Here is a 24,590-nt window from a genome sequence, read left to right on the forward strand (position 1 = left end):
TTAAATTTTTTTTTAATTTTATTTTTTTACTTTTGTTCTTTTTTTTTTAAATTTTATTAAATTGTGATGAATTATTTTCTCTTTAAGGATGGCATTACTACTAAGTAGTAGAAGCAGGATTAGAGCTGAGATCCAGTGTTATTTTAGCATCCCAGACCTCAGTCATTTATATGTGCCACTTCCTTCATAAAGACTTGATTGAGGGAAACGGACTTGGCCCAGTGGTTAGGGCGTCTGTCTACCACATGGGAGGTCCGCGGTTCAAACCCCGGGTCTCCTTGACCTGTGTGGAGCTGGCCCATGCGCAGTGCTGATGCGCGCAAGGAGTGCCCTGCCACGCAGGGGTGTCCCCTGCGTAGGGGAGCCCCACGCGCAAGGAGTGCGCCCCATAAGGAGAGCCGCCCAGCGCGAAAGAAAGTGCAGCCTGCCCAGGAATGGCGCCACCCACACTTCCCATGCCGCTGACAACAACAGAAGTGGACAAAGAAACAAGACGCAGCAAATAGACACAGAGAACAGACAACCAGGGGAGAGGGGAATTAAATAAATAAATCTTTAAAAAAAAGACTTGATTGAGAAAAATCCAAACTAGCTAGCTTTTTCATGTTTACAATGAAAGAATCACAAAATGTATTTTACTAAGAAGTTGTTTTGAAAATGCTGCTTCTCTGTGAGATGGGACTCTTTTCCTCACTGGCATTTATCAAAAAATAAACATACATGAAGTTAGGTGATACAGTAGAAAAATTCTATCACTAGCAGATATTCAGGAATACTCAAGTAGACAAAATTGTATTGGAAGAATTCCCTCAAGTATTGGGTCCTAAGAGTTCATGTCTGTATTCACGGTGCTTTAACAATGAATAATTTTAATTTTGCATTTATTGAATCATGGTTTTTATGTTTTCTGTTCCTAGTTTAGAAACATACAGAACATTTATAAGTTCTCCTTTTGTTTAAATAATAACACTTTTTAAACTCTTCTTTTATTGTTGGTTGATTTTTAATGTGGGTCTAAACACCTCTCAAAAGATTCAAGTTTCTCACTCTAGTTTGTTACCCTACATAACAAAAATAGACCATGAGTATAACTATATTTTATTAAATAAATGGATTTTTTCTTTATTTAAGTGTTATAATATTTAGTATGTACTGTTGTAATTAAATAGTAATCTTCAAAATACATTTTGCTGGCTTAAATACACATTTATTAAATTATTAGTAGCCAAGCACATATAATCACATGGATGGTATAGTTTTGTATGATTAAATAATTAAAATCACAGTTTTGTTAAAACTAGAAAAAAAGTGTTTATTTCTATCTTTCATATATATCATTCTGTCTATATATTTTTGGATTAAGTGTTAATATCCCATTTTTTCTCTGTTTTCTTGGGTTTTAGCCCAAGTTCATCTTCTTTTCCACTGTATTGCACTGCAGGGAAGTAGAGGATGTGAAACTAAATATATAGTTGCACATACTGGCATAAAACTGATTACCATATTTGTTTTCCCCTTCATTTTTTTTCAGAATCCAGATTATCTTCAGTATTCTATCAATACAGCTCTCTGCAGTTTAAACTCAGTGGTACATAAAGATGATGATGAACCCAAAATGATGGACACTGTATAATTTGGTTAAGACTGCTAAGGCCAAGTACTATTTTGTTACAAGAAAGGAAGAACTTGGCTATTTTCTTGACACTTTTATGGGTGCTGCACTTTATTTTTGTTTGGTGTTTGATGGGAGGGAAAAAGAGTACTGAAACGTTTTGTAAAATTTTTTTTTGTAATGTGCTGCTAGGTTTTTATGGTTGTTTTTTTGTTTGTTTTTTGTGTTTTTTTTTTTTTTTTGAAGAGAAGAGTGGTACCATATGTTGCAAGAAGTCAAACTGGACTTTTTTTGGGGGCTACTAAATTTGCCTTTAATCTTACTCTCAATTTTGGAATCAAAGTATGAAAATCTGCACAAATACAATGTTTACAAGAACTGGTTGATTCTAGGAGGCATCTGCTACAGTCTCTTTTTATATGGATATGTACATGTCCTAATCTATAGAAACAATTAAAGATAAAAATGTGCTTGTATCCTACTGCTAATTTACCTGTCAAATCTGGTGTTTCATCATATTAAAAGCAATAAATCACTAGTTGATAATCTACTAAGCTGGGTGGTATAAATTTAAATCTTTTCCCTTAAAATATTAGTATTAAATTTGTATTTTTGGCACTATAAGTTAAATCCTAAACTATAATAAATTTGATGTAAAGACATTAAATGTACTCCCAAAGTTTTCTCAAGGCCATATTCCCTGGAAGTTGATTTTACTCTGTAAGCATTTTAACATTAAGTATAATACTGATATAAAAAGTGATAGAACTGTGTGATTCAAAACCAAATCTGCTAATAAAGGGAAAATACAGATTTTTTTAAAAAGGTAAACTTCAAGCTCATTCAATGTCTTTACTTGACATGGTCTGGTACCTCTCAAGGAGCAAGTTTTAAAACAACACTAATGGCCTATAAGAACAAACAGGAAGAAGAATCTGTTTTTAAGAATAATTGTTACTTATTTCACTCTAATGTAGCTCTTTCTTAAAAGGCAAGAGAAATCTTATAAAGCTAAATGCCTCAAGTGGCCAGCCACTTTTTTCTAAGAATTTGGTGACCTTATCAGCAATGAAGGCTTTTATTACATTTGGCTTTCCCCTCTATAGCTTGGTCACCATAGTATGCCTCTGAGCTTTACTATTTCCTATGTAATTCACTTCAAAAATGCCAGGATATTTGATGACTTGTTTCATTTAGAATTAGATGACAGTACTAATTATGGTATCCTTATTATATGAAGATTAAGCTTCTGACATATAGGAATATGAACTTTGAATTTGTGTTGGGCATAATCTTTTGGCTCAGTATCCGCTGAGACTAGTAGCAACTATTTGGAAGATGACTAACCAGGATTAGGAATACATGTCTCAATTTGAGAAACCAAATAATGCTAAGGGCCCCATCTGGAAATCAGACCTGTGACTTTGGCCTTATTTGCACCTTATTTTAACTAATTGAAGTTAATCAGGCACTTAGTACCCATAGAAATGGACTGGAATTATGAATCAAAACTTCATCTGTAACATCCCAATCTCCCTGGTTTTCAGAATAAAAATCTTTTTGTGGTTTTGATATATATACTCTAATAATAAAATGTTTGACTAATTTATGTGGTAGTATTCATCAGCCTGTAATTTATTTTACCAGTGACCTAGTTGTAGAAGTGACCTAAATTTTTCCTTTTCTTCCTCTTCTGGAGCAAGCACTTGGTTTTCCCTTCACATTAATTAAAGAATAGAGACAGGAATATATATCCCCAGTTTCTCAAAAATGCTACTAAAACATAATTTTCCAATCTTTCAACTTTACTTTTTCCCAGTACTTTCCTATAAACATACAAATTGTTTTGGATTTCATTTTGCCTTTAGGTTAGAGACTGAAGACTGGCATGAGAGAAAATATCAACAACTGAGTACACTAGTCCTTAAGAGGGGATCTTTTCAAATCTTACTTCCTCTATATATATATTTTTTCTTACTTTCAAAGTATATTTTGAGTGTCTGTGAAAGTAACTAGATTTGTTTTGAGAACAACCAATTGCCATAATTTTCACTTAAAGAGTGTGCCTTTTACATATTTGTTATTTACAGTACTTTAGTACTAAGAACAGTAGGTTGACATCTTTTTATTTTTCTTTATTTGATTTAGAACTAAGTCTTCCAAGAGAAATATCTTCTGTTTTCTGTTTCTTAAGAAATAGTAAGGAAGTATGTCCTAAACAAAGAGAGAATTCATATTTCAGGTTGGACAATTTTTCCTAAACAAATGAAACAGACCATGGAAGGTCCAAACAAATGAATGAAACATCTTGATGATATCAAAGTATCCAGTAAAGATTTTTTTATTTGATATATATCCTCTAATAATTTTTTAAATTAAATAGGCACATTTTACTCCATTCCTTCAGTTTCATTTTTATCAATGATAGTGAAAATAATACTGATTTTAAATTATTACTCTAGGATAGGTGGATACCATCCTCATCCAAGTATACCATTAGTGGGCTCTTTCAAATTTTACCTAACAAGCCCCACATTTCCTATAATCACTTCTCTTCAGGAAAATTGGGTTCTCCTCTTATTTCAGATTAGACTCTTAAAAGTGAATTAACAAGCTGCCCAAAGTAAAACATAATCGTATTTCATATGTTGATTTTTCTTACAGGATGGAAAAATTGATTGTAAGTTAAGGAAGGTGATCCTGAAGTTAACCATTAGGCTATTTTCAGAGGGAAAAAAAAAAAGTTTATTGTTTTCAATTTTAGACTTGAAAAACAAGTCCTGTGTTTCACTTCTTAAACTGATGTGTAACAGAAATGGCATTTGTCTGGGTTGAGGTCACGTTTTTTTATTTAAACTTTGGCACTATATATATAAATTTTGGCATTTTAATAAGGCCCTTAAATTCTGTGCATCCATTTCCCCTCTGTAATGGTCATGTCTGTACTAATTCATAGATTACTCTAAGCTAATTTATCCAATACATATTTGCTTGCTTACTATGTAAGCTAACTGGGGGTGGAGATATGATACAAAGATGAATAAAAGTTGATTTTTGGATTTCTTACCATCCAGTAATGAAACTGCAACCATTATCGTATGTCTTGAAGAATTAAGGTTTGAAATTTGATCTTTTCTGAATATGAAAATTATAAAAATTCCCAATTATATAACCACAATCTTTCACTTGTTTTTTTTAAACAGCATAATTCAGCATGGTATTTTTTTCTTCACTTACTTTTGAATCCTTTGGAAAAATATGACACAGTGCCAGATTGATTTATACTTTGGGAAAATCAAAGTGCCACTTGACCTGACAATTTTAACTTTACTCAGTGCTAAATATGGAAAAATATGTGCTCATCAGTGAGCTAACAACAACAACAAAAATGGTATAATGGTATAGTCCCTACAAAGCATATTTGTTTTCACTAAAAGAGTTAAGCAAAGTTAAACTATTCTTGATAGTGTTTTAAAAATTTTAAACTATAACTTCCAAACTAAACTCTTGAACTGCAAAAATGGGAAAGCTATTTCTGCAGTTTACCAGTGTCTGGAGATACTTTGTTGAGAGGACACAACTTAAGCATGTTTCAAAATTAAAATTCATTCTTTCTATTGCTTAGAAGTATTACAGCAATTTAATCTGAGGTCTAGAATTAACAATGATTTGTTGCTAATGTAGGTCAGTTTTGTCACAAATTATGAGTAATCCAACTATTTTATATTTTCCTGGAACGCTACTGTATGTAGCATCTGAAGTAAAATTTGGTTGTTGCTAAAAACTGCCTATTTCCATTTCCCACAGCACACTGCTTAACAAAAGTAAAACCAAAATAACTATGGCTATCACTATCACTCCAGAAAGCAGGGAAATGAGGTGATACTTTTCTCATTAGCTAGAAACTAAGGCACATTAAACTCCAAACTATTTCCATATGACGTAAATCTTAATGGTCATTACATCTCCGTTTTTTGAGAGGGATGGATTCCTTAGCAATGATATTCAGGATAAAAACAATTGTTTTTAAAATAGAAGTCTTAGGGAAGCGGACTTGGCCCAATGGATAGGGTGTCCGCCTACCACATGGGAGAACCGCAGTTCAAACCCTGGGCCTCCTTGACCCATGTGGAGCTGGCCCATGCGCAGTGCTGATGTGTGCAAGGAGTGCCGTGCCACGGAGGGGTGTCCCCTGTGTAAGGGAGCCCCACACACAAGGAGTGCACCCTGTAGGGAGAGCCACCCAGCGTGAAAGAAAGTGCAGCCTGCTCAGAAGTGGTGCCGCACACATGGAGACCTGACGCAGCAAGAAGACGCAACAAAGAGACACAGATTCCCAGTGCCACTGACAAGAATAGAAGCAGACACAGAAGAACACACAGCGGATGGACACAGCAGACAACCAGGGGAGGGGGTCTTAAAAAAAAAAAAGCATAGCATAAAATCAAACCAACTTCAGCACTAATTTAGAACATTTCAGAAGGTGATGAGACATCAGAACAGGTGGGATGGAATGAGATCTTTGTAAGTATCAATGACAATATCCACAATTCTAAAATTTTATTTTATTATAGTAAAATAATAAAAATAGTGTGCTAGTTCATAAATTGAGTAGTTCACAACATTTTTGGAAAGCAAAGATTAACGAGTCAAGGCATTACAGAAAGTTTTGCAAAGTGAAATGTTTACGGCAACCTTTTTAAAAAGGTCCATTTGGTCCATTTTAAAGATCAACAGTGAGTGAAAACTAAAATCAGAAAAAAGGACTATAAGTGTTTCCCCCCAAATACGTAAGAACCGCCTCCTGGCATTTCTATTTTAAGTGACTGTAGTAAAATGGGCCAAATCTTCAAAGGCAGTTAACTTGTACAAGAACTTGTTTCATTTGATTTAGCACCAAGTAAAGTAAGGCTAAATATGCCATTTAAGATAGTTGGTTTCTGCTCACCAGTTCTACCCCTCCCAAGCCACACACATAAGCCTGCATCCTCTTTGCCCATAAAATAATGATTTAAAAATAATAGTTGCTCAGATTACACTCACCAAGCAGTTCTTTCCCCTTAAGATAGATGGCAGTGAATGCCAGCAGGTTTCAACTTCTTTGATGAGGGACAAAGAACTGCTTCAGCAAACTAAAATTACTTTCCCTTTTAACCTATCACTCCTTTTTATTGCTTCATCTGTTTACTAATTATGACTGCTATGTTAAAGTTATTTTCTCCAGGTATGCCTATTTCTACTTCCTAATGGCAAAGTGTGCTTATTTTACTTGTGACATGGGTTTTCTCTTTTTTTTTTTCTTTCTTGTACTTTAAATTGTTACTCATCAAGGTATGTTGTACATTTGGACCAAAAAGAGAAACTGGCAAGTAGATCCTAAAGCACATGTTTCTTAACCCAAGTAACGTCTAAAAACATAAGACTTTAGTTACATTTCCTCATCAAGAAAATTCATTCAACTTCAGTGCTTAGCCAGTAACTTAAAAGCCATTTTCCAATATAAATCATATCTCTCAGTATATATGTATTTTAAAAAGAAAATAAGTCATATTAATTTTCCTAAATGCTACTAGATATATTTTTACAGTAAATTGAAAATTGCCAGTAAACTGAATGTATGTTTAACAACAAAATAAATATAGCATATATGGCCAGCTTGTAAGTTTCTTAGATAAAGGCAGCAGTGAATTTGTATTCTGTGCAGCTGATCTGTAAATCTAATTGTCTTTTTCTGGAATTTTATAGTGTCAATACCACATCCCATAGAGCCAGAAATGTCTTTTTGGCATCAGTCTATGTAAAAGCCTCTAATAAGATACCTTCCCCCAATTGTATAATGTAATTTTTCTTCACATTTCAAGAAAAATATGGGAACCTTACCCATCTTAACTGAACAGAAGTTGGATTATTACAAATTGCTCTTTTAATTTTGCTCTGCAAGATTTTGAAAAAAATTTAGACATCTCTGATGTTTTTGAATTGCACATCCATAGAAGATAACTGGGTGAAACATACTTGAATATTTCAGAAGATAAATCTTTGTATGTGACTCATATGGTGCATCCTTAGTATATAGAATAAAATCAGCAGAAGTGAAACTAAGTTTCAAAGAACTCATACATGCCAGAGTCTTAGGACAAGGAGCTTCTGAATGAAAGGAAGAGGATTCTACTCATCTTACTAATTACATGGATTTTTCCTTATGGAGAAACTGTTGCTTTCTGATTTGTTTGTGGAACTTTTGTTTGTAGGAAAGCATATACATAGGGCCAGATCTTGTTAGTTTCTGTTCCGGAGAATGTTTCCAATACCCCTTTTTTCCTAAAGATCACAAAAAGAAAGAAAAGAAATGAACTTAAGTCTGAGTCTTCCTAATGAGCTTTTTCAAAATGATTCTATAATAGATGTTAATATGGATTTAGGGGCCTCAATAAATATAGGTCTGTGTGATCAAGAAAGAAAGGCACTTGGCTAGGCATCAGAAAACCTAGATTTTAGTTTTATTTGTGCCCTCTGGCTTAAATAACAGCTGCTATCATTTATTGAGCATGTAATATATGTAAAACCCTGTGCTGAGTGCTTTATGCATAACATTTCAATTAATCTTTTCCAAAACTCAACTTTCCTTATTTACTTTGATAAAACTGCATCTTACACATACAGTAAAAGCCTAAATCACAGCTAATAATAGTATAAGTTTTCCAAACCCAGTATCTCTCAGATGCCAGAATCTCCCTTGGGTTTTCTTTGTCCACTTGCCCATCTGCAAAAAGAGCTTTCTAATAATTGTCAATCCTTCTTTCACCCAGGTTTATTTTTTCCTCTCTTCTTCCCTTCTGAATTTTATAGGAAAAGGGGGATAAAATGTGCTGTTTCTATCCTTTTGCCTCTGGGGTTTCTCCATTTCTTCTCTGGGAGTTTTGTCTGACTTGTCACCAGACAGCAGCCAGTCTATTTACTAAAGTTGCCTGGGGATGAGGGAGGATCAGAATCCTGGGGCTGCCTTTCAAACCAGAGATTCTGACATTCCTCTTGCTCTCTCCAATCCCCTTAGCACACGCATGCACACACACACTTGTGGCACACACCACACTGGTTCAAAAGCTGCATAAGGGCAACTGAAAAGCTCTGATTTGTTACTTTCTAAAAACAGATCAGTCATATTTCTCCAATCCTCTTAACTAGGTTTTCAGAAGCTTCACTGGGGACAAAAGCATTCCTTTCTAAATATCTCATAAAATTTACTTAAATAATTCCCACTGTTTTCTTGATAAGAAGGAAAAAAGCATGCAAATACTGTACTCTTTGCATATAAGAAGCCCTCCAGCTTCTGAATTCACAGGAGTCTTGTAAAGTTTTCAAGAGAATTAGTGTCTTAATTCCTGTAAGCTCCCTGAAGAGCCACTTTACACACAAGTGGGTTAATCACTGAGGACACAACTGCAGACACCTTTTCAAGCCTAAAACTGTACCTTGGAAAAAGACTTGTCATTTTCATTTCTGTATAATACAATGGAACCAGCTTCAACAATTGGTCCTCCAAAGAGTAATAACACCATGTCATCTAGAAATAAAGACCTAATTACTGTATAATGTGCCAAAGCTAAGAAGTTTTAGAAACAATATAACTATCGGCATCCTTAAATAACTTCCAACTGATCACTAAGGTTGTTGCAAATACATCTTCAATTTTTGGTGACGTTGAGCCCTAGTTCTATGTGCAGGAGCTAAAAGGAAAAGCTTGACTTAATGGCAAGCAGCAGCATGAGCCAGGAGAAGCCTAGAAAGACAAATATATCACCTAAGACAGTGACCTGGGTCTTACACTTCATCTCTGCTGCTTCCCCAACTTCCCTCCCTGCATTTTGACAGAACTAAATAAAGCCCTAGGGCTACTGTACTCGACTGCATTTAGTTATAACCTCTACAAATTGCCTTGCAGTGTTGTTTTATCCGCCCAGCATCAATGTGTTCTCCCTTCATCTAGTTGCCTTTGGCAAACAAACCACCTCTCCACCAATCTCAGTCCATTAGGATCAGGTGGAACTGCCCCCACTGCCCAGCTCCAAGAACGGATATGATCACAGCTGAGTGCCAACCCCAAGGCTTTTGCTGGCATTACCTGGCAAAAGAGGTGTTCTTTTCTTCCGGATAACTGAGATGTATGGTGGAGCTGTTGGGGGGCTGCCACACAGGGAGAGCCCACCATAGACTGAAGCCAATACAGGAGCTGAACAAATGGAGCTGAAAGGGCCTGAGGCATGATGACACTGTTCACACCCCTGGACTCAACCACCAACCACTGGACTTTTAAGTTACATGACCAATAAATTCTGCTTTTGCGTATACTAGTGTGAATTAGTTTCCTAATAAATATAAGCATTATCACATTGCATGATGAATGTTGTTTATCCAGCTCCCTGCAACACCCACAAACAGAAGGTGAGTTTCTTGGGGACTGGCATGGACTGCATCTAATTATTTCTGTGGGCCCAGGCCTAGCCCAGTATCTGACAGAGTAAATAATAATAGCTAACACTGGGTGATTCATCAGTGCCAGGACTGCTGTCTTTCCATGGATTATCTCACTTAATTCCCTTAACAACGCTATAAAGTAGGTACTAACATTACCCTCATCTTAGAGATAAAGAACTTGTGCACAGAGGTTAAATAATTTGCCTGGGGCCACACAGCTAGTTATCTGTGAGCCAGGATCATCATACAAATCACAAAATTAGAGGAACAACTACTGTAGAAAGTGAATCACCAACTCCCTTATAATTTTACACTCCAGAAATAACTACTAAACGTTTGGAGAGTATTCCTTCAGAGTTCACTGCATACTTAGCCTACAACAATAACAACAAAAATACTAATAATTATATGTGTTTACTATTTCTCAGGCACAGTTATAATAAGAGATACACATATTGACTCATTTAATCTTTCAATCCTATTTTATCACTCCCATTTTACAGAGGAGAAAACAGGCAGAGGTTAAGCTGAGGTTAAAGTATTCATTCCAGCTTTCCCTCCACCACAGAGCAGAATCTGAGTGACAGTGACTCACCCCCAGTGGCAGGGGTGGACGAATCAGTGTAATCTCTCCTACCCAGAATTTGGTTCAGGGATGGGCATAACCCAGGCCTAAAACAGTGCAGCAAAACATGCCCTGACCACAGTGACTATTCAAGTAGTGATATTCAGCGCTTTGTTCACTGGTGAAAAGGATCCCTACCCCTAACCCTAACCTCACTTTCGTAAAGCCCTGGCTGTTCCTGGCAATTATCTGCAACCATGTAGAATGCCAACCTGAGGACAAAGCCAAAAAACAAAGGAAGGTAAAGCCAAGAGAATGGCAAGACTCTGATCAAACCTCTGGGTGACTTTTCTGTTACACAAGCTAATATGTTTCCTTTATTGTTTAGGCCAATCTGAATTGGGTCTTCTGTTATTTTAGCATTTCACCTGTAAAGTAGGGATAATCAAAAACAAAACTGACTCTGTACCCCACTGTATACACTGCTTCATCATACAAGAGAAGTTCTGAAAAGAAAAAAACAAAAAAACAAAAAACCTCACTGGTAATATTCCAGGACTGGCTCCGTTTGGGCTTCATAAGCCTCCAGTCTCTTGATAACTGTCTCTGGTCTGTCATCCTCGCGCTGAACCAGAGGCTCTCCAGTCAGATCGTCACGGCCCTAAACAGGAGTCAGAGGGACTGACATCAAACAACAGAACAAGCTTGATATTTTTTAATGATAAAAATGACTAAGCAAGATGGATCTTAACACAGATTACTACAGGCCCTCTAAGGAGAGGCTCACAGGAAGGAGGAGAAAGTGGGAACCCAGAAGAGAAAGGAGAGGACATCACCATGTGACAGGAAGCCCAAGGAACTCCACGGATTGTGGCAAGTCAGCATCAGAACATTACCAAATGTCCCACCTTCTGAAACCACGAGACAATAAATTCCTGTTGTTCAAGCCAACCTATTATGTGGTACTTGTGATAACAGCTCAGAAAGACGAAGACAAGAACTCCTTGGGACAGTTTACTATGTGGAAGGCCATATCAATTCTACCACAACTACTCACCACAGTTTTGGGAGGGTTGAATTCAATGTTGTAGACTCGGCCACTGGCTGGATGAATCCAGCGAGCAGTGAGGCGTTGTTTAATGACCTCAAAGGGCACATTCAGGTTAATCACTGTGTCTATCTGATAAGCTCTATCCAGGGCTTCAGCCTGTGGAAGCGTCCTTGGAAAACCTTTTTTAAAAATACAATATAATACAATTAATATAGCATAAAAATTAAATAAAATAGAAAATAAAATAAAATAGAATTATTGTTGGACAAATCTGAACAAAAGGAAAGATGTGACAGGCAAACTGAACTCGCTATGTAGATAACCTTCTGGGAGCAACTCCACAAACACGCGTTTAGAATGCACTGAACAGCAGAGCTGGGAGAACTGCTTCCAGGACGCTTCTCCCCACATGGAGCCATTAGGGTACATTCAACTCATCTTCCTCCTGCCTTGTTCTGGGGTAGCAGGCTGCCCCATTGTCTCTACATACATTATAAGTTTTCTTTGGGGGGGCTCAGAGAAGATGAATTGCCTCAGGCCTCAGGGCCATGAGTACTAGAACTCAGGCTTCCCACCCTTACTGTCCAATTCTAGCCTATGAAATGTTTATTCTCCTGCCAGCAGCACTCATCATTTTGGTTGGTTGAAATGTTCACAACCCCTCTACTTACCATCCAACAGCCAGCTGTAATGGGTGAGATTTTTCAGCTCATGAAGGGCCAGTCGAGTCATGACATCATCTGGGATGAGCTTCCCTTGATCAATAAAAGTCTTGGCTAACACACCAATTTCTACAGTGCGGATGGGGGAGAGAAATATCAGCAAATGCATTTCTTTTATATCATTCCAGCCCCTGGGAACCGGTTGCCTACTGGACCCTCCATATAACATCCCCTCATGAAAATGTACATCACCAACTTTTTATAAAAAAAAGAGAGGTAACAATCCATAATGCCTATTTTAGATTCTCAATTATGTAAAAGTATATAAGTATAAATGTGTAAACAGAGTATATAAAGGCAATCTCTACATCAATATGTTACTAGTAGTCTCTGTGTGATAGAATTATGAGCGGCTTTTAACATCTTTGCATTCTTCTGTATTTTCCAAATTATATATAAATATAAAGAAATTGAATATAAAGAATTGAAACCATTTTATTTTTAAATAATTTTAAATAGGCATTATTTTTAAGTTGGCTCAGCCTATTAAATGTTATTGTAGATATTTGTCTAATCCTCTAAAACAGGTGCTGCTGTCATAATGCAATTCAATTTTTAACCAGATTAGCACTGTGATCATATTTTTATTAATAAAACACACTGAAGAATGCATTACAATTTTAAAATATTACCCACAACTACATCACTATTCTGCAATAGTATTTTAATTTCCTCATGTTCTCTTACACACCTATTTATATATATTCAGAATCATTGTAATTTGGACATATACAGTTTTGTGTTCTTTTGTTACTAAGTATTATTTTGTAAATACTTTTCTTTCATTTAATATAGTTATGTTACTAATTGAAGAGTACTCCATCATGTTGATATATAGGACTATACCAGATTTCCAGTCGACCAAGATGGCAGCTTAAGACACTCCAGGGTTCTCTTTGCCCACAGAGTCTTTAAACAACTAGCAAAAACAGGCAGAACCATCTTCCTCAAAACTCCAGAGAACAGTTAAGGAGTGTCATAACTGGAAGAGTATTGAATCAAGAAACACAACCTGGAAAGCGGATGCGGCTCAAGTGATAGAGCTTCTGCCTACCATATAGAAGGACCTGGGTCCAATCCCTGGGGCCTCCTGATGAAAAAGAAGAGAAAGCATGCCTGTGTGCCAAACCAGTGTCAATGCGAGTGCCTGCATGATGAGCCAGTGCCCACGCGAATCCCTGCATGGTGAGCCAGTGCCCCGCGCAAGAGAGTCACACAGCAAGATGATGATGCATCAAAAGAGAGACAAGGGGAGAGTCAAGGTGAAGTGCTACAGAAACCAGGAACTGAGGTGGTGCGATTGACAGGGAACCTCTCCCTCAATCAGAGATCTCCAGGATCGAATCCTGGTAAATCGTAGAGGAGAGAAAATGAGAAGACAACATAGACAGCAAAACAGCAGGGCAGGAGGAGGGGAAGGGGGGAAATAAATTTTTTTAGAAGTTTGAACTTAAAAATAAAAAAAGAAGAAAACACAATCTAAAACCTGTAAAAGCTCATGGCACACTTGTTGGCCCTTCCCTCCTCTTCCCCTTAACTGTGTGGAGTAAGACTGCAAGCTGGCCATTAACATGGCTTTGGTAGGTTTTTTGAAAATAAGTTGGCCATAGAGGTTAGGGTTTATTTCTGGACTCTCAATTCTGTTCCCCTGATTGATGTGTCATAAAGTATATCACAACACGGATGAACCTACAAGACATTATACTGAGTGAGGCAAGCCAGACACAATAGGACAAATGTTGTATGATTATACTATGAACTAACTATATTGTACAATCTCATGGAGTTAATCACTTGAATGTGGGTCACCAGAAAATAGAATGAGGTTAGACAATGGAAAGCTGAGGGTTAACTTGTACAGAATTGGTAAAAGGTTGTTTGTTAAACTTTGGAAATGAATAGAAAAGGTGAAAGCCCCATATAATGTTTGAAACTAGCAGTACCATTATGTGGGTATGAAAGTGGTTTAAAGGGAACGACTGTCATGTATGTTACTAAAAAGAAAGCTAAAAAATGTAACATGGGACTGTATAGCAGAGTAAAACCGCATATGAAACATGAATAAGGATAAAATTGCATATATAAGACCATCTTTCTTCGAAACTGAACAGATGTATATTACTACAAGATATTAATATCAGACAAAAAAGAACATTATGCTAAGTGAAAGAAACCAGACACAACATATTACATACTGTATGATTCCATTTATATAAAATGTAAATATAATTCATTTTATAAAAATGAAATTAGATTAATGACTATGTAGAGTGGGTAAGGACTGCTAAGAGGTGTGGAATTTTTCTTTTTCTTTTTGGAGTAATCAAATTGTTCTAAAATTTTTTGTGGTGATGAATGTACAGCATTGTGATTATACTAAAAGCCACTGATTATACACTTTGGGTACATCATATGGTATGTGAATATATTTCATTAAAACTTCTTAATAAACAAATTAATAATTGTGCAAGAATAGCCAGAAATAACACCTATGTACAGCAGGGGAACAGAGAGATTGAGAGGTGAAGAATTTTGTTTGTTATTATCATTACTGAAATAATGAAAATGCTCTAATGATTGATGTGATGAATGCACAACTGTGATTAAACAAATACCACTGACTGTACACTTTGGATGAATTGTCTGCTTTATTAATTTGTATCAGTAAAACTGATTTATTAAAAAAGAAAGGTACAGAAAAGTACATACCCTATGCTGTATAATTTGTGTAAAACAAAAACAGAAGGAAGAATAGGTAGACATTTGGTTTTATGTGCGTGAAATATCTCTGGATCTTTTCAGTAAATATCCTTCTATATTTTTTTGGAATTTCAAACCATGTCAATGAATTGCCTATTACCAAATACATTTTTTAGAATTAGAAAGGTAATTTACTCTTTCATCAACATTATTCCAGGTAGACACTCCTATGCTGAAAGGATGTACAAAATAAAAATTTTGTTAGTATAGAATCTTGGGAACTGACAGATGTTTTGAAGATTACCTATAGAGTTCAACTCCCCGAAATTACAGATGAGAACAAATGAGTTTAAAAGGTCAGCCATCTAATCCAAAGTCATGTCTTTGTGAAACATTATGCCACAGAGCAGTGTTTCTCAAACTCTGTACAATGACATGTCAACTTCACAACTTCTGCCATAGGTTAACTATTAATTACTATATACTTCCCTCTAAAGCTACTTGGCTTTATTATATTATTATTATTATTATTATTAGCTATAATATCCATAAAATTACAGTTTGGTGTACTATTTTTTTATTTGAAATAAATTTTAAAAAACTTTTTCTCTACCTAAATTATCTCATGAATCTCAATTTGAGAAACACTGCATATTGGAAAGAGAAATTGGGATGCTAGGAGACTTGGGTTTTCACCCCAGTCCTATATTAACTGCTGGGTATTATGGGGGAAATTCTTTAACCTCTCTCTCTCTTTTTTTTTTTTGTCTTTATTTATTTTTTAATATTACATTCAAAAAATACGAGGTCCCCATATACCCCCCCCCACCCCCCTAACCCCACTCCTTCCCCCATAACAACAATCTCCTCCATCATCATGAGACATTCATTGCATTTGGTGAATACATCTCTGAGCACGGCTGTACCTCATGGTCAATGGTTCACATCATAGCCCACACTCTCCCACGTTCCACCCAGTGGGCCATGGGAGGACACAGAATGTCCGGTAACTGTCCCTGCAGCATCACCCAGGACAACTCCAAGTCCCAAAAACACCTCCACATCTCATCTCTTCCTCCCACTCCCTACCCCCAGCAGCCACCATGGCCACTTTCTCCACACCAATGCCACATTTTCTTTGATTACTAATCACAATAGTTCATGAATAGATTATCAGTAAGTCCACTCTAATCCATACTCTGTTCCTCCATCCTGTAGACCTTGGAATGGTTGTGTCCACTCCACATCTATATCAAGAGGGGGCTTAAATTCCACAGGGATGCTGGATGCAATCCTCCTGCTTTCAGTTGTAGGCACTCTTGGCTCCATGGTGTGGTGGTTGACCTTCTTCAACTCCATGTTAGCTGAGTGGGGTAAGTCCAATAAACCACAGTGTAGGAGCTGAAGTCTGTTGAGGCTCAGGGCCTGGCTATCACACGGTCAGTCTGGAGATTCAGGTCCCCTGGGTATATATTAAACCTCAGCACCAACTACAGTTCCGGTAAAAGTAACAGGAGAAGCTTGTGAACAAAGATCACATCTGAGTCCAGCTCCATCACACAGAAACACAAACTCCAAAGTAGGGCCAACTGACATGGCACTGAACTCCATCTGCCATGACCATACAACCTGTGGGTCTCTGTAGCCCTCAGAAGAACCAGTAACCCAGGGTTGTATCTACTTTATCTGTCTCTGGGACTCTGCTGAGGTGTGCATAAGGGCAACCCCTCTGATAACCTCCTGGCTCTTTTTGAAGACTCATTTGTCCTTTCCATTTCCCCCTTGATTCAGGTCAAAAAGCATTTTCAACTCCTGGTATTATATGTAGATTGAGATATTCTGCTGGTCCGAGTTGACCCTTTTATTCAAGGTCATTTTCTAGTTACATCATCAGCTGGTTCTTGGTAGTAATCCCTTGGCACCAGGGAGGCTCATCCCCGGGAGTCATGTCCCACGCTGGGGGAAAGGTAACGCATTTACATGCTGAGTTTGGCTTTGAGACTGGCCACATTTGAGCAACACAGAGGCTCTGAGGAGGTAACTCTTAGGCACCCTGCAGCTCTAGGCCTTGTTCTTATTTCAGGTGCACAGGCTCACAAGCACAGTCATAAGTATCAAGGGTTCATTGTTGGACCTTCATTCTTTTTTGGTCTTTGCCGTTGTACTTGGGGGATTGTTGTTGTTCCTTTAGGGACTGTGAGAGAGATCCCCTGGCTAGGAACTCAGCACTCCCTCAGTTGTTTTTAATTGTATCCGCTATGAAAATATCGAAACATTTTTGTGTACCCTGGATATATGCCCTGGAGAACTCCCTGCCAACCATGTGTCCCCTGTCAATAACATCCAACACCAGTATTCCTCCCATGCCACTGTTGAACCTCTCTGTGATCCAAAACTTCCTGAAAAGTGAAGCCCAATATATTGCCAGGTTCCATTAATAGTAAAATGGAATATAGTGATGAGTTTAAAGGTTTGATATAGAATACATATTAATTTGGAAAAATTAAGGTAAAAATAAATTGGGGTATCAAAAATTTTAAAAATGCAAAAGCTTTGTTTCTGATGTTTTGCCTTCCATCACTGCAATAAGTGTTGCCCTGTATGCAAATTGGCAAGGCAACTACTTCCGTCTTTTCCTCAGTGTCTACGTCCTATCTTTTTCTTTTCTTTTTTCTAATTATTAAGCTTATCTTCACAAGAGTTTTAGATCACAGTAGTTCATATATACAATATACAGTACTCCCACATATCCAACATAAAGCCTTTTCCCTTCCACAGCAATAATCTTTTTATATATTTGTACTATATTTACTGAAACTGATGTACAGATATTGAGACAATAGCTTTCAAACAAGGTAACATTCGTGTTTACATTGTGGTTTATATTTTAGACTACACAATTTTCTAAATTTTTAGTTATTTTATGTTTTACATTTTAGCCTATCAGCCCCTATATATTTTTGGTGTAATTTTACATGTCTTGTATCCATCCTTGCATACTCTTGTGGAATACTTCTATTGCCCACACAGTTACATTGGTTCCATTTATTCAATACCTCTTTCCCTTCCCCTTAGGGCCCACAGTGACAGTCAATCTTCATTGCTTGAAGGGCCATATTCAGAGATAATTGTAACAGTGTTGAGGGCTGGACATGCTCAACTGCCCTAACGCACTGGGAGCCACCATTTCTCTTGAGAGATACAATTCCCTCTATTTGAGGGCATCAGTCCTCCCCAGGATGTGGGTATATCTTCACTCTCATTATATGGGTCTCTATCCAAGGATATAACCCACTTTGGCAAAATTAGCATTCACATATTCCCTAGGAACCTGTCCTGAGTCAGATTATCCCCTTTAAGCATCTTAAACAGGTAACCTTCCTTATTGTATTTTTGAAAAAGTTTTCTCAGCATTATACTCTCAACCAAATACCTGACAATCTCCTATGTTCATATGTTGCCCCACCCTCCCCCCAATTTCTTGGGCAATATTACCCATCCTCCCATCCCTAGACCCCCTCAGACCCACAAAGCCCCACCCAAAGGTAACCCTATGCCCCCATTTTATCCCTTTCTTGTACAAATACTTACCTCCAGCTTATCATAGATTTCACCCATGTAGGTGTCAGCTTACATCCTTCCTCTGCCCCCCAATTTCCTGTAAGCCTATCATCCAGTCTCTAGCTCTCTGAGGCAGCTTTGGCTTACTTATTTCATATCACTGAGGTCATGTAGTATTTGTTCTTCAATGCCTGGGTTGCTTCACTCAATATAAGGTTCTCAAGATTCATCCATGTTATCACGTGGGTTTGTAGTGTATTCGTTCGAGTAGTATTCCATTGTATGTATATACAACATTTTATTTATCCATTCATCTGCTGATGGGCATTTGGGTTGATACCAACTTTTGGCAATAGTGAACAATGCTGCTATGAGCATTGGTGTGCATATATAGGTTTGTGTCCTTGTTTTCAGTTCTACTGGGTATATACCCAGCAGTGGAATTGCTGGGTCATATGGCAAATCCATGGCTAGTTTTTTGAGAAACCACCAAACTGTCCTCCAGAATGGCTGGATCCTTCTGCATTCCCACCAGCAGTGGATGAGTGTTCCCATTCCTCCACATCCTCTCCAGCATTTGTCGTCTTCTGTTTTCTTCATAGCTGCCAATCTTACAGGAGTAAGATGGTATCTTATTGTAGTTTTTATTTGAATTTCCCTGAGAGCTAGAGATCTGGAGCATTTTTTCATGTGCTTTTTAGCCATTTGTATTTCTTCTTTGGAGAAGTGTCTGTTTAAATCTTTTTCCCATTTTTTAAATGGGTTGTTTATATTTTTATTTTCAAGATATAAGAGTTCTTTATATACGCAGGTTTTAAGTCTCCTATCCGATATATGGTTACCAAATATTTTCTCCCATTGTGTAGACTCTCTTTTCACTTTCTTGACAAACTCCTTTGAGGTACAGAAGCCTTTAATTTTGAGGAAGTCCCACTTATCTATTTGTTCTTTTGGTGTGAAGTTCATGAAACCATTTCCTATTACAAGATCTTGTACATGCTTCCCTACACTGCTTTCCAAAGTCTTTATGATCTTGGCTCTTACATTGAGGTCTTTGATCTATCTTGAGTTGATTTTTGTATAAGGTGTGAGATGGTAATCCTCTTTCATTCTTTTACATATGGATATCCAGTTCTCCAGGCACCATGTCTGAATAGGCCATTCTCTCCCAGTTGAGATGGTTTGGTGGCTTTATCGAATATTATATGACTATATATATGAGGATCTATCTATATCAAAACTCTCAATTCGGTTCCATTGGTCTGTGTGTCTCTCCTTGTGCCAATACCATGCTGTTTTCACTACTGTAGCTTTGTAGTATGTTTTGAAGTCAGGTAGTGTGATTCCTCCAATTTCGTTTTTCTTTTTCAATATGTCTTTGGCAATTCGGGGCCTCTTTCCTTTCCAAATAAATTTCAGAGCTAGTTTTTCTAGTTCCTTAAAGAATGCTGTGTTGATTTTTTGGGGGGCATTTTTGAATGCTAGTTTAGCTGGGTAGAGTATTCTTGGTTGGAAATTTTTTTCTTTTAGTACCTTGACTATATCATACCATTGCCTTCTTGCCTCCATGGTTTCAGATGAGAAATCAACACTTAATCTTATGGAGCCTCCCTTGTATGTGATGGTTTTCTTTTCTCTTGCTGCTTTCAGAATTTTCTCTTTGTCTTGAGCATTGGATAATTTGACAAGTATATGTCTTGGGGTAGACCTGTTGGGATTTACGGTGTTTGGGGTGCACTGTGCTTCCTGGACATGTACATCCATCTCTCTCAGTAGATTTGGGAAGTTTTCAGCCATTCTTTCCTCCAACACCCCTTCTGTCCCCTTTCCCTTCTCTTCTCCTTCTGGGATGCCTATAATACATATGTTTGTGCATTTTGCATTGTTATTCAGGTCCCTAAGTCCTAGCTGGATTTTTTCTATCTTTTTATCGATCAGTTCTACTATCTGTTTGATTTCAGATGTACTGTCTTCCATGTCGCTAATTTTCTCCTCTGCCTCTTCTAATCTGCTCTTTGCTCAGAGTGTATTTTTCATTTCTTGAACTGTGGTGTTCATCACCATCATATCTGTTATCTTTTTGTGCATGTCTGCAATTTCCTCTCCGAGTGTTTTCTTCATATTGTTAATCTCTTCCTTTACTTCATTAAGTTGGTCTCTAATATATGTTTTGAGATCTTTAATTACTTGTCCAATGTTCTGCTCCCCTTCATGGTTTTTAGTTTGTTCACTGGATTCAGCCATGTTTTCCTGATTATTGGTTTGGTTTGTAGTTTTTTGTTGCTGTCTGGTCATCATTTTATCTTGACAGGTTTAATCAGTTCCTTAGCTTCTTTGTCTAGTCTTGGGGATTAATTAGTTGTTGTTTGTGCGTGTTATGTCTTTTCTTTGTCACTTTGTTCTTCTCACTCCATTTTCTTGTTGCTGGCTAAGTTCATTTTGAAGGAAAATATTAGGGCCAGGGAAAGCAAAATGAGTAAGAAAAGAAAATGTATAAAGTATTATTGTTAATAAATGTTAATCTTTAACCTCTCTTGAACTCAGTTTCCTCATCTGCATGAGAGGATTGGCTAAATGTTAGAAGGCAAGTTTCCTGACGCAGGGCTCCAGTAGTAGTCTACTGTTACTTATGTCTACATTTGCTATTGTCAATTTGTTTCCAGTGTCCTTATCATAGCTGCTAGAGTGGTTTAAATTTTAGTGATAAAATACAACCATGTGTTAGAAACTAGAGCATGCTTATGACATGTTGGTTGGAGAGGAAATTGGCACAGTCTTTCTATACCAGTATTTGATGATTCCATATGTGCATAAATTTCACACCAGGGGATTTATTTGAAGGAAATAACTAGAGATGCTACCAAATATGATATACAAAGATAGTCATAAAAAAACGGTTAATACCAATGTCCAACAATAGGAAAACGTTTAAATATTTGTGCACCATGATGAAATTAAAGATTATTTTTAAGATTTAATGAAAATTTATTGTGAACGTGATCACAATAAGTGAGAAAAAAGGAATATAAACAATTGTTTAGAATACAACAATTTTACATACACATAACGAATGCAACAGAGAAAAAAAAAGAAAAAAAAAAATTAAGAAAAGTGCCAGAGAGTTCATTATAAGTATGGGTGACAGATTTATGTAGAATCTTAATTTTCTGTTTCTACATTCTCAAGACATATTTTTCTCTTTATAAATATACCTTACTTCCATTATCAGAAAACATTATAAGCAGTATTTTTAAAATAAAAGATTATCTGATCCAATCTAATTACAACTATTTATTGAGAATTTATTCTTAGTCCTGAGATACAAAACATCTGTAATAGCAATCTCATGACACCCCACCATTGGTTTTTGTTTTCCTTGTTAAAGAACAGCCCAGAAATCCCAGGATTCCAGATAGGACGGGCATCAGAGGAGAACTCTGCATTCCTCTTTCTACTTCTACCCTCCCCTTCTTAAAATTAATTAATTTTTTTATTACAGACATTGTAGATTTACAGAAAAACCGTACAGAAAATACAGTTTCCATATACTTCCTTTCACCCCACCTCCAATTTGTGAAGCAGGCACAAGTTGACAGCAGGCATGCCATGAGCTGTTAAGAATAAACAACAAAAAAAAGTTTCTTATGCCCCCATTGCTTAGTTTAGTTTTCAGAGAATCTCTTAAGGACTGCTTTATCTTTTCCTGCTTTTGCATAACCTTGCCCCAGCCTGCTGTAGTACAGGAGATTGCTTAGTATTACCTAACTATTTCAATTTGTTACATCAAGACCATTAAGCAAGTTAGTCAAACAATTTACCCTTTTGAGAAAGTTTAACTAACTACAAAACACTTTATTATTATCGTTTAAGATCAATGTTAGAAGATAAAGAAATAAAAGTAATAATAAACCAGAGATGGTGGGTGCTGAACCAAAGAACTCCAAGAAACAAAGTAAAAATAATGGATTCTTTTTTTCATTTAAATGTCAATATATATTTTTAAAAGAACCTACCTAAATGCCCACCAACAGAGGACTGGTTAAATAAAACACAGGGGATTCAGCAAATTGATACCTACACAAATATTAAAAAGAATGAAGGGAATTTCTATATCTTCATGTGGAAAAGATAGCCCAGATATAAGTGAAAACACACTGGTGCAAAATATGTAAGTATGATTACATATTGCATAAAATAAAGGCTCTACATATATCTATGTACATAATCATTTCTAGAAGGAAACACAAGGCACTGTTTCCCTTTGAGGAATAAGGTTGGGGCAGGGAAAGAAAAAGGATTTTACTTTTTATTCTACAATATTTCTGTCCTGTTTCTAATCCTTTTACCTTATGCGGGCATTACTCCTATGATTTTTTTAAAGTAATTTCAAAATGGACTCTATTTTGGAAAATAAATCAATACTTTCGAAGAAAAAAAAGCCCCTCAAAGTATAATTTACATACTATAAAGCTCACCCATTGTAAAGCGTAAAATTTGTTGGCTGAATTTTGCGCTTAGGTATGTAAGAATTTGTCATAAGAAACAACAATCTTTGAGACAACCTAGCACAAGAATAACTTAGCAGTCTAATAAATTTCTGGGGCTACCAAAGGTCAATTACGATAACTAGTACTCGGACTTCAGATTATGGGGTAAAGGGCGGAATTAAAAGATCCCATAAACCTTAGCAACAACAAAAATGAGAAAAGAGGAAATCCCAGCAGGTCTAACGCCAGTTTTCCAGGTGCAAGGGCAGGTGGAGACTAAACCCCAGCTCCATGGACTCTCAGAAGCGGCTGCAATGGGCTGTGCTCCTCCAACAAAGCCAAGTGGTTTCCTCTAATTCTCTGAACTTTGAGCATGTCTTAACTTCCCCTCGTCCAATAACTCCCTCTAAGCTGCCCCCGGCGGCTGGAGGTTTCCGGGCTTGGCGAGCAGAGCCCAGGATCGCTCCAGGAGGCGGCGGGAGGCACCCGCGCCCGCCTGCGCAGCCCGCACACCCGACTGCGGCCCCTCCGCCCGCCAAGCCCGACCAGGGCGGCTGGGCAGGGCCCGGCTCCCACCTGTGCCCCTCAGCATGTTGTCTCGGAGCAGGTCCCCGCTGGAGAGGTGCTTCAGCTCGAAGTGTGTGATGATGCGGGACGACACGGTGCCCTTGCCGGAGCCCGGGGCCCCCAAGATAACCGCGCGCAGCAGTCGCGCGGCCGCCCCCATGGTCGCAGGCAGAGGCCGCGGCCGCGCGGACAACTGGGCTCTGGGCTCGGCGGGCGCCGGCGGGCGGCGCTGCCAGGAGGCGCGCCCGGGCGGGGAGCAGGCGGCGGCGGCGCGGCGCCCAGGCGTTCCCGGAAGTGAGGCGACGGCCCCCCGGGCGCCCCGCCCGCTCAGGCGGGGCAGCAGTGCCCCCCGCTTTCCCCCCCAGCGACTGCAGCGCGTCTGGTCGCCAGAGCCCAGCCCGGCAGCGCAGGCCCCTCCTTTAGGCTCCTCGGCGACCTCTGCAAGTGCCCCCCTCCCCTCAGATTCCCCCCGCGCCTCCTCGCCCTCCCGTCCGGGCCCGGCCGCGTCCGGCCCAGTCCCAGCTGGGTAGACCGCGCCGCCCCCCTCGGTGCCCACTCGGCAACCTGCGCGCAGTCCGCGCCCTGCTCTCGGCCGCCCACTGCTCTCGCTAAGCCTTAGCCGTCCTCCGGTCGCCAGGCGCTACCCAACACTCGCTCTGCACCCCTTGCCTCCCGCTCGTGCCAGGACCTGTCCTGCCGGTCCCAGGCAGGCAGACTGCGTCTCACTTGGAGTCCCCTCGGAAGCCGCTGCGCCCTCCCTCGCCTGGCGCTCACGCGCGCCCCTTGGTTCCCCTTCCCTGCCCACCTGTGCCTTTCCAATTTTCCCTGCTCCCCTGAGTCGTCGTATACC

General features: G+C 38.4%; 2 protein-coding genes across 2 annotated transcripts in view; one reads left to right on the top strand and one right to left on the bottom strand.

The window, feature by feature from the left end:
• CDC37L1 (cell division cycle 37 like 1, HSP90 cochaperone) overlaps positions 1-3,221 on the top strand; it is a 35,605-nt gene extending 32,384 nt beyond the window's left edge. Inside the window, exon 7 of the mRNA XM_004457402.4 lies at positions 1,532-3,221. Coding sequence (XP_004457459.1) covers positions 1,532-1,633 — 102 coding nt within the window. The 3' untranslated portion in view covers positions 1,634-3,221. The remainder of the gene's footprint in view (positions 1-1,531) is intronic.
• Positions 3,222-6,157: 2,936 nt separating this feature from the next.
• AK3 (adenylate kinase 3) lies at positions 6,158-24,054 on the bottom strand. Its single transcript, XM_004457400.5, has 5 exons — positions 23,750-24,054; positions 12,375-12,494; positions 11,710-11,882; positions 11,195-11,313; positions 6,158-7,933 (listed from the first exon to the last, which is right to left on the bottom strand). Exons 1-5 carry the CDS (start codon positions 23,898-23,900, stop codon positions 7,813-7,815), a joined length of 684 nt encoding a protein of 227 aa, XP_004457457.1. The 5' UTR covers positions 23,901-24,054; the 3' UTR covers positions 6,158-7,812.
• Between the last annotated feature and the right edge of the window lie 536 nt (positions 24,055-24,590).

The sequence above is a fragment of the Dasypus novemcinctus genome, chromosome 8, assembly GCF_030445035.2.
Source record: "Dasypus novemcinctus isolate mDasNov1 chromosome 8, mDasNov1.1.hap2, whole genome shotgun sequence".
NCBI classification, from domain to species: domain Eukaryota; kingdom Metazoa; phylum Chordata; class Mammalia; order Cingulata; family Dasypodidae; genus Dasypus; species Dasypus novemcinctus.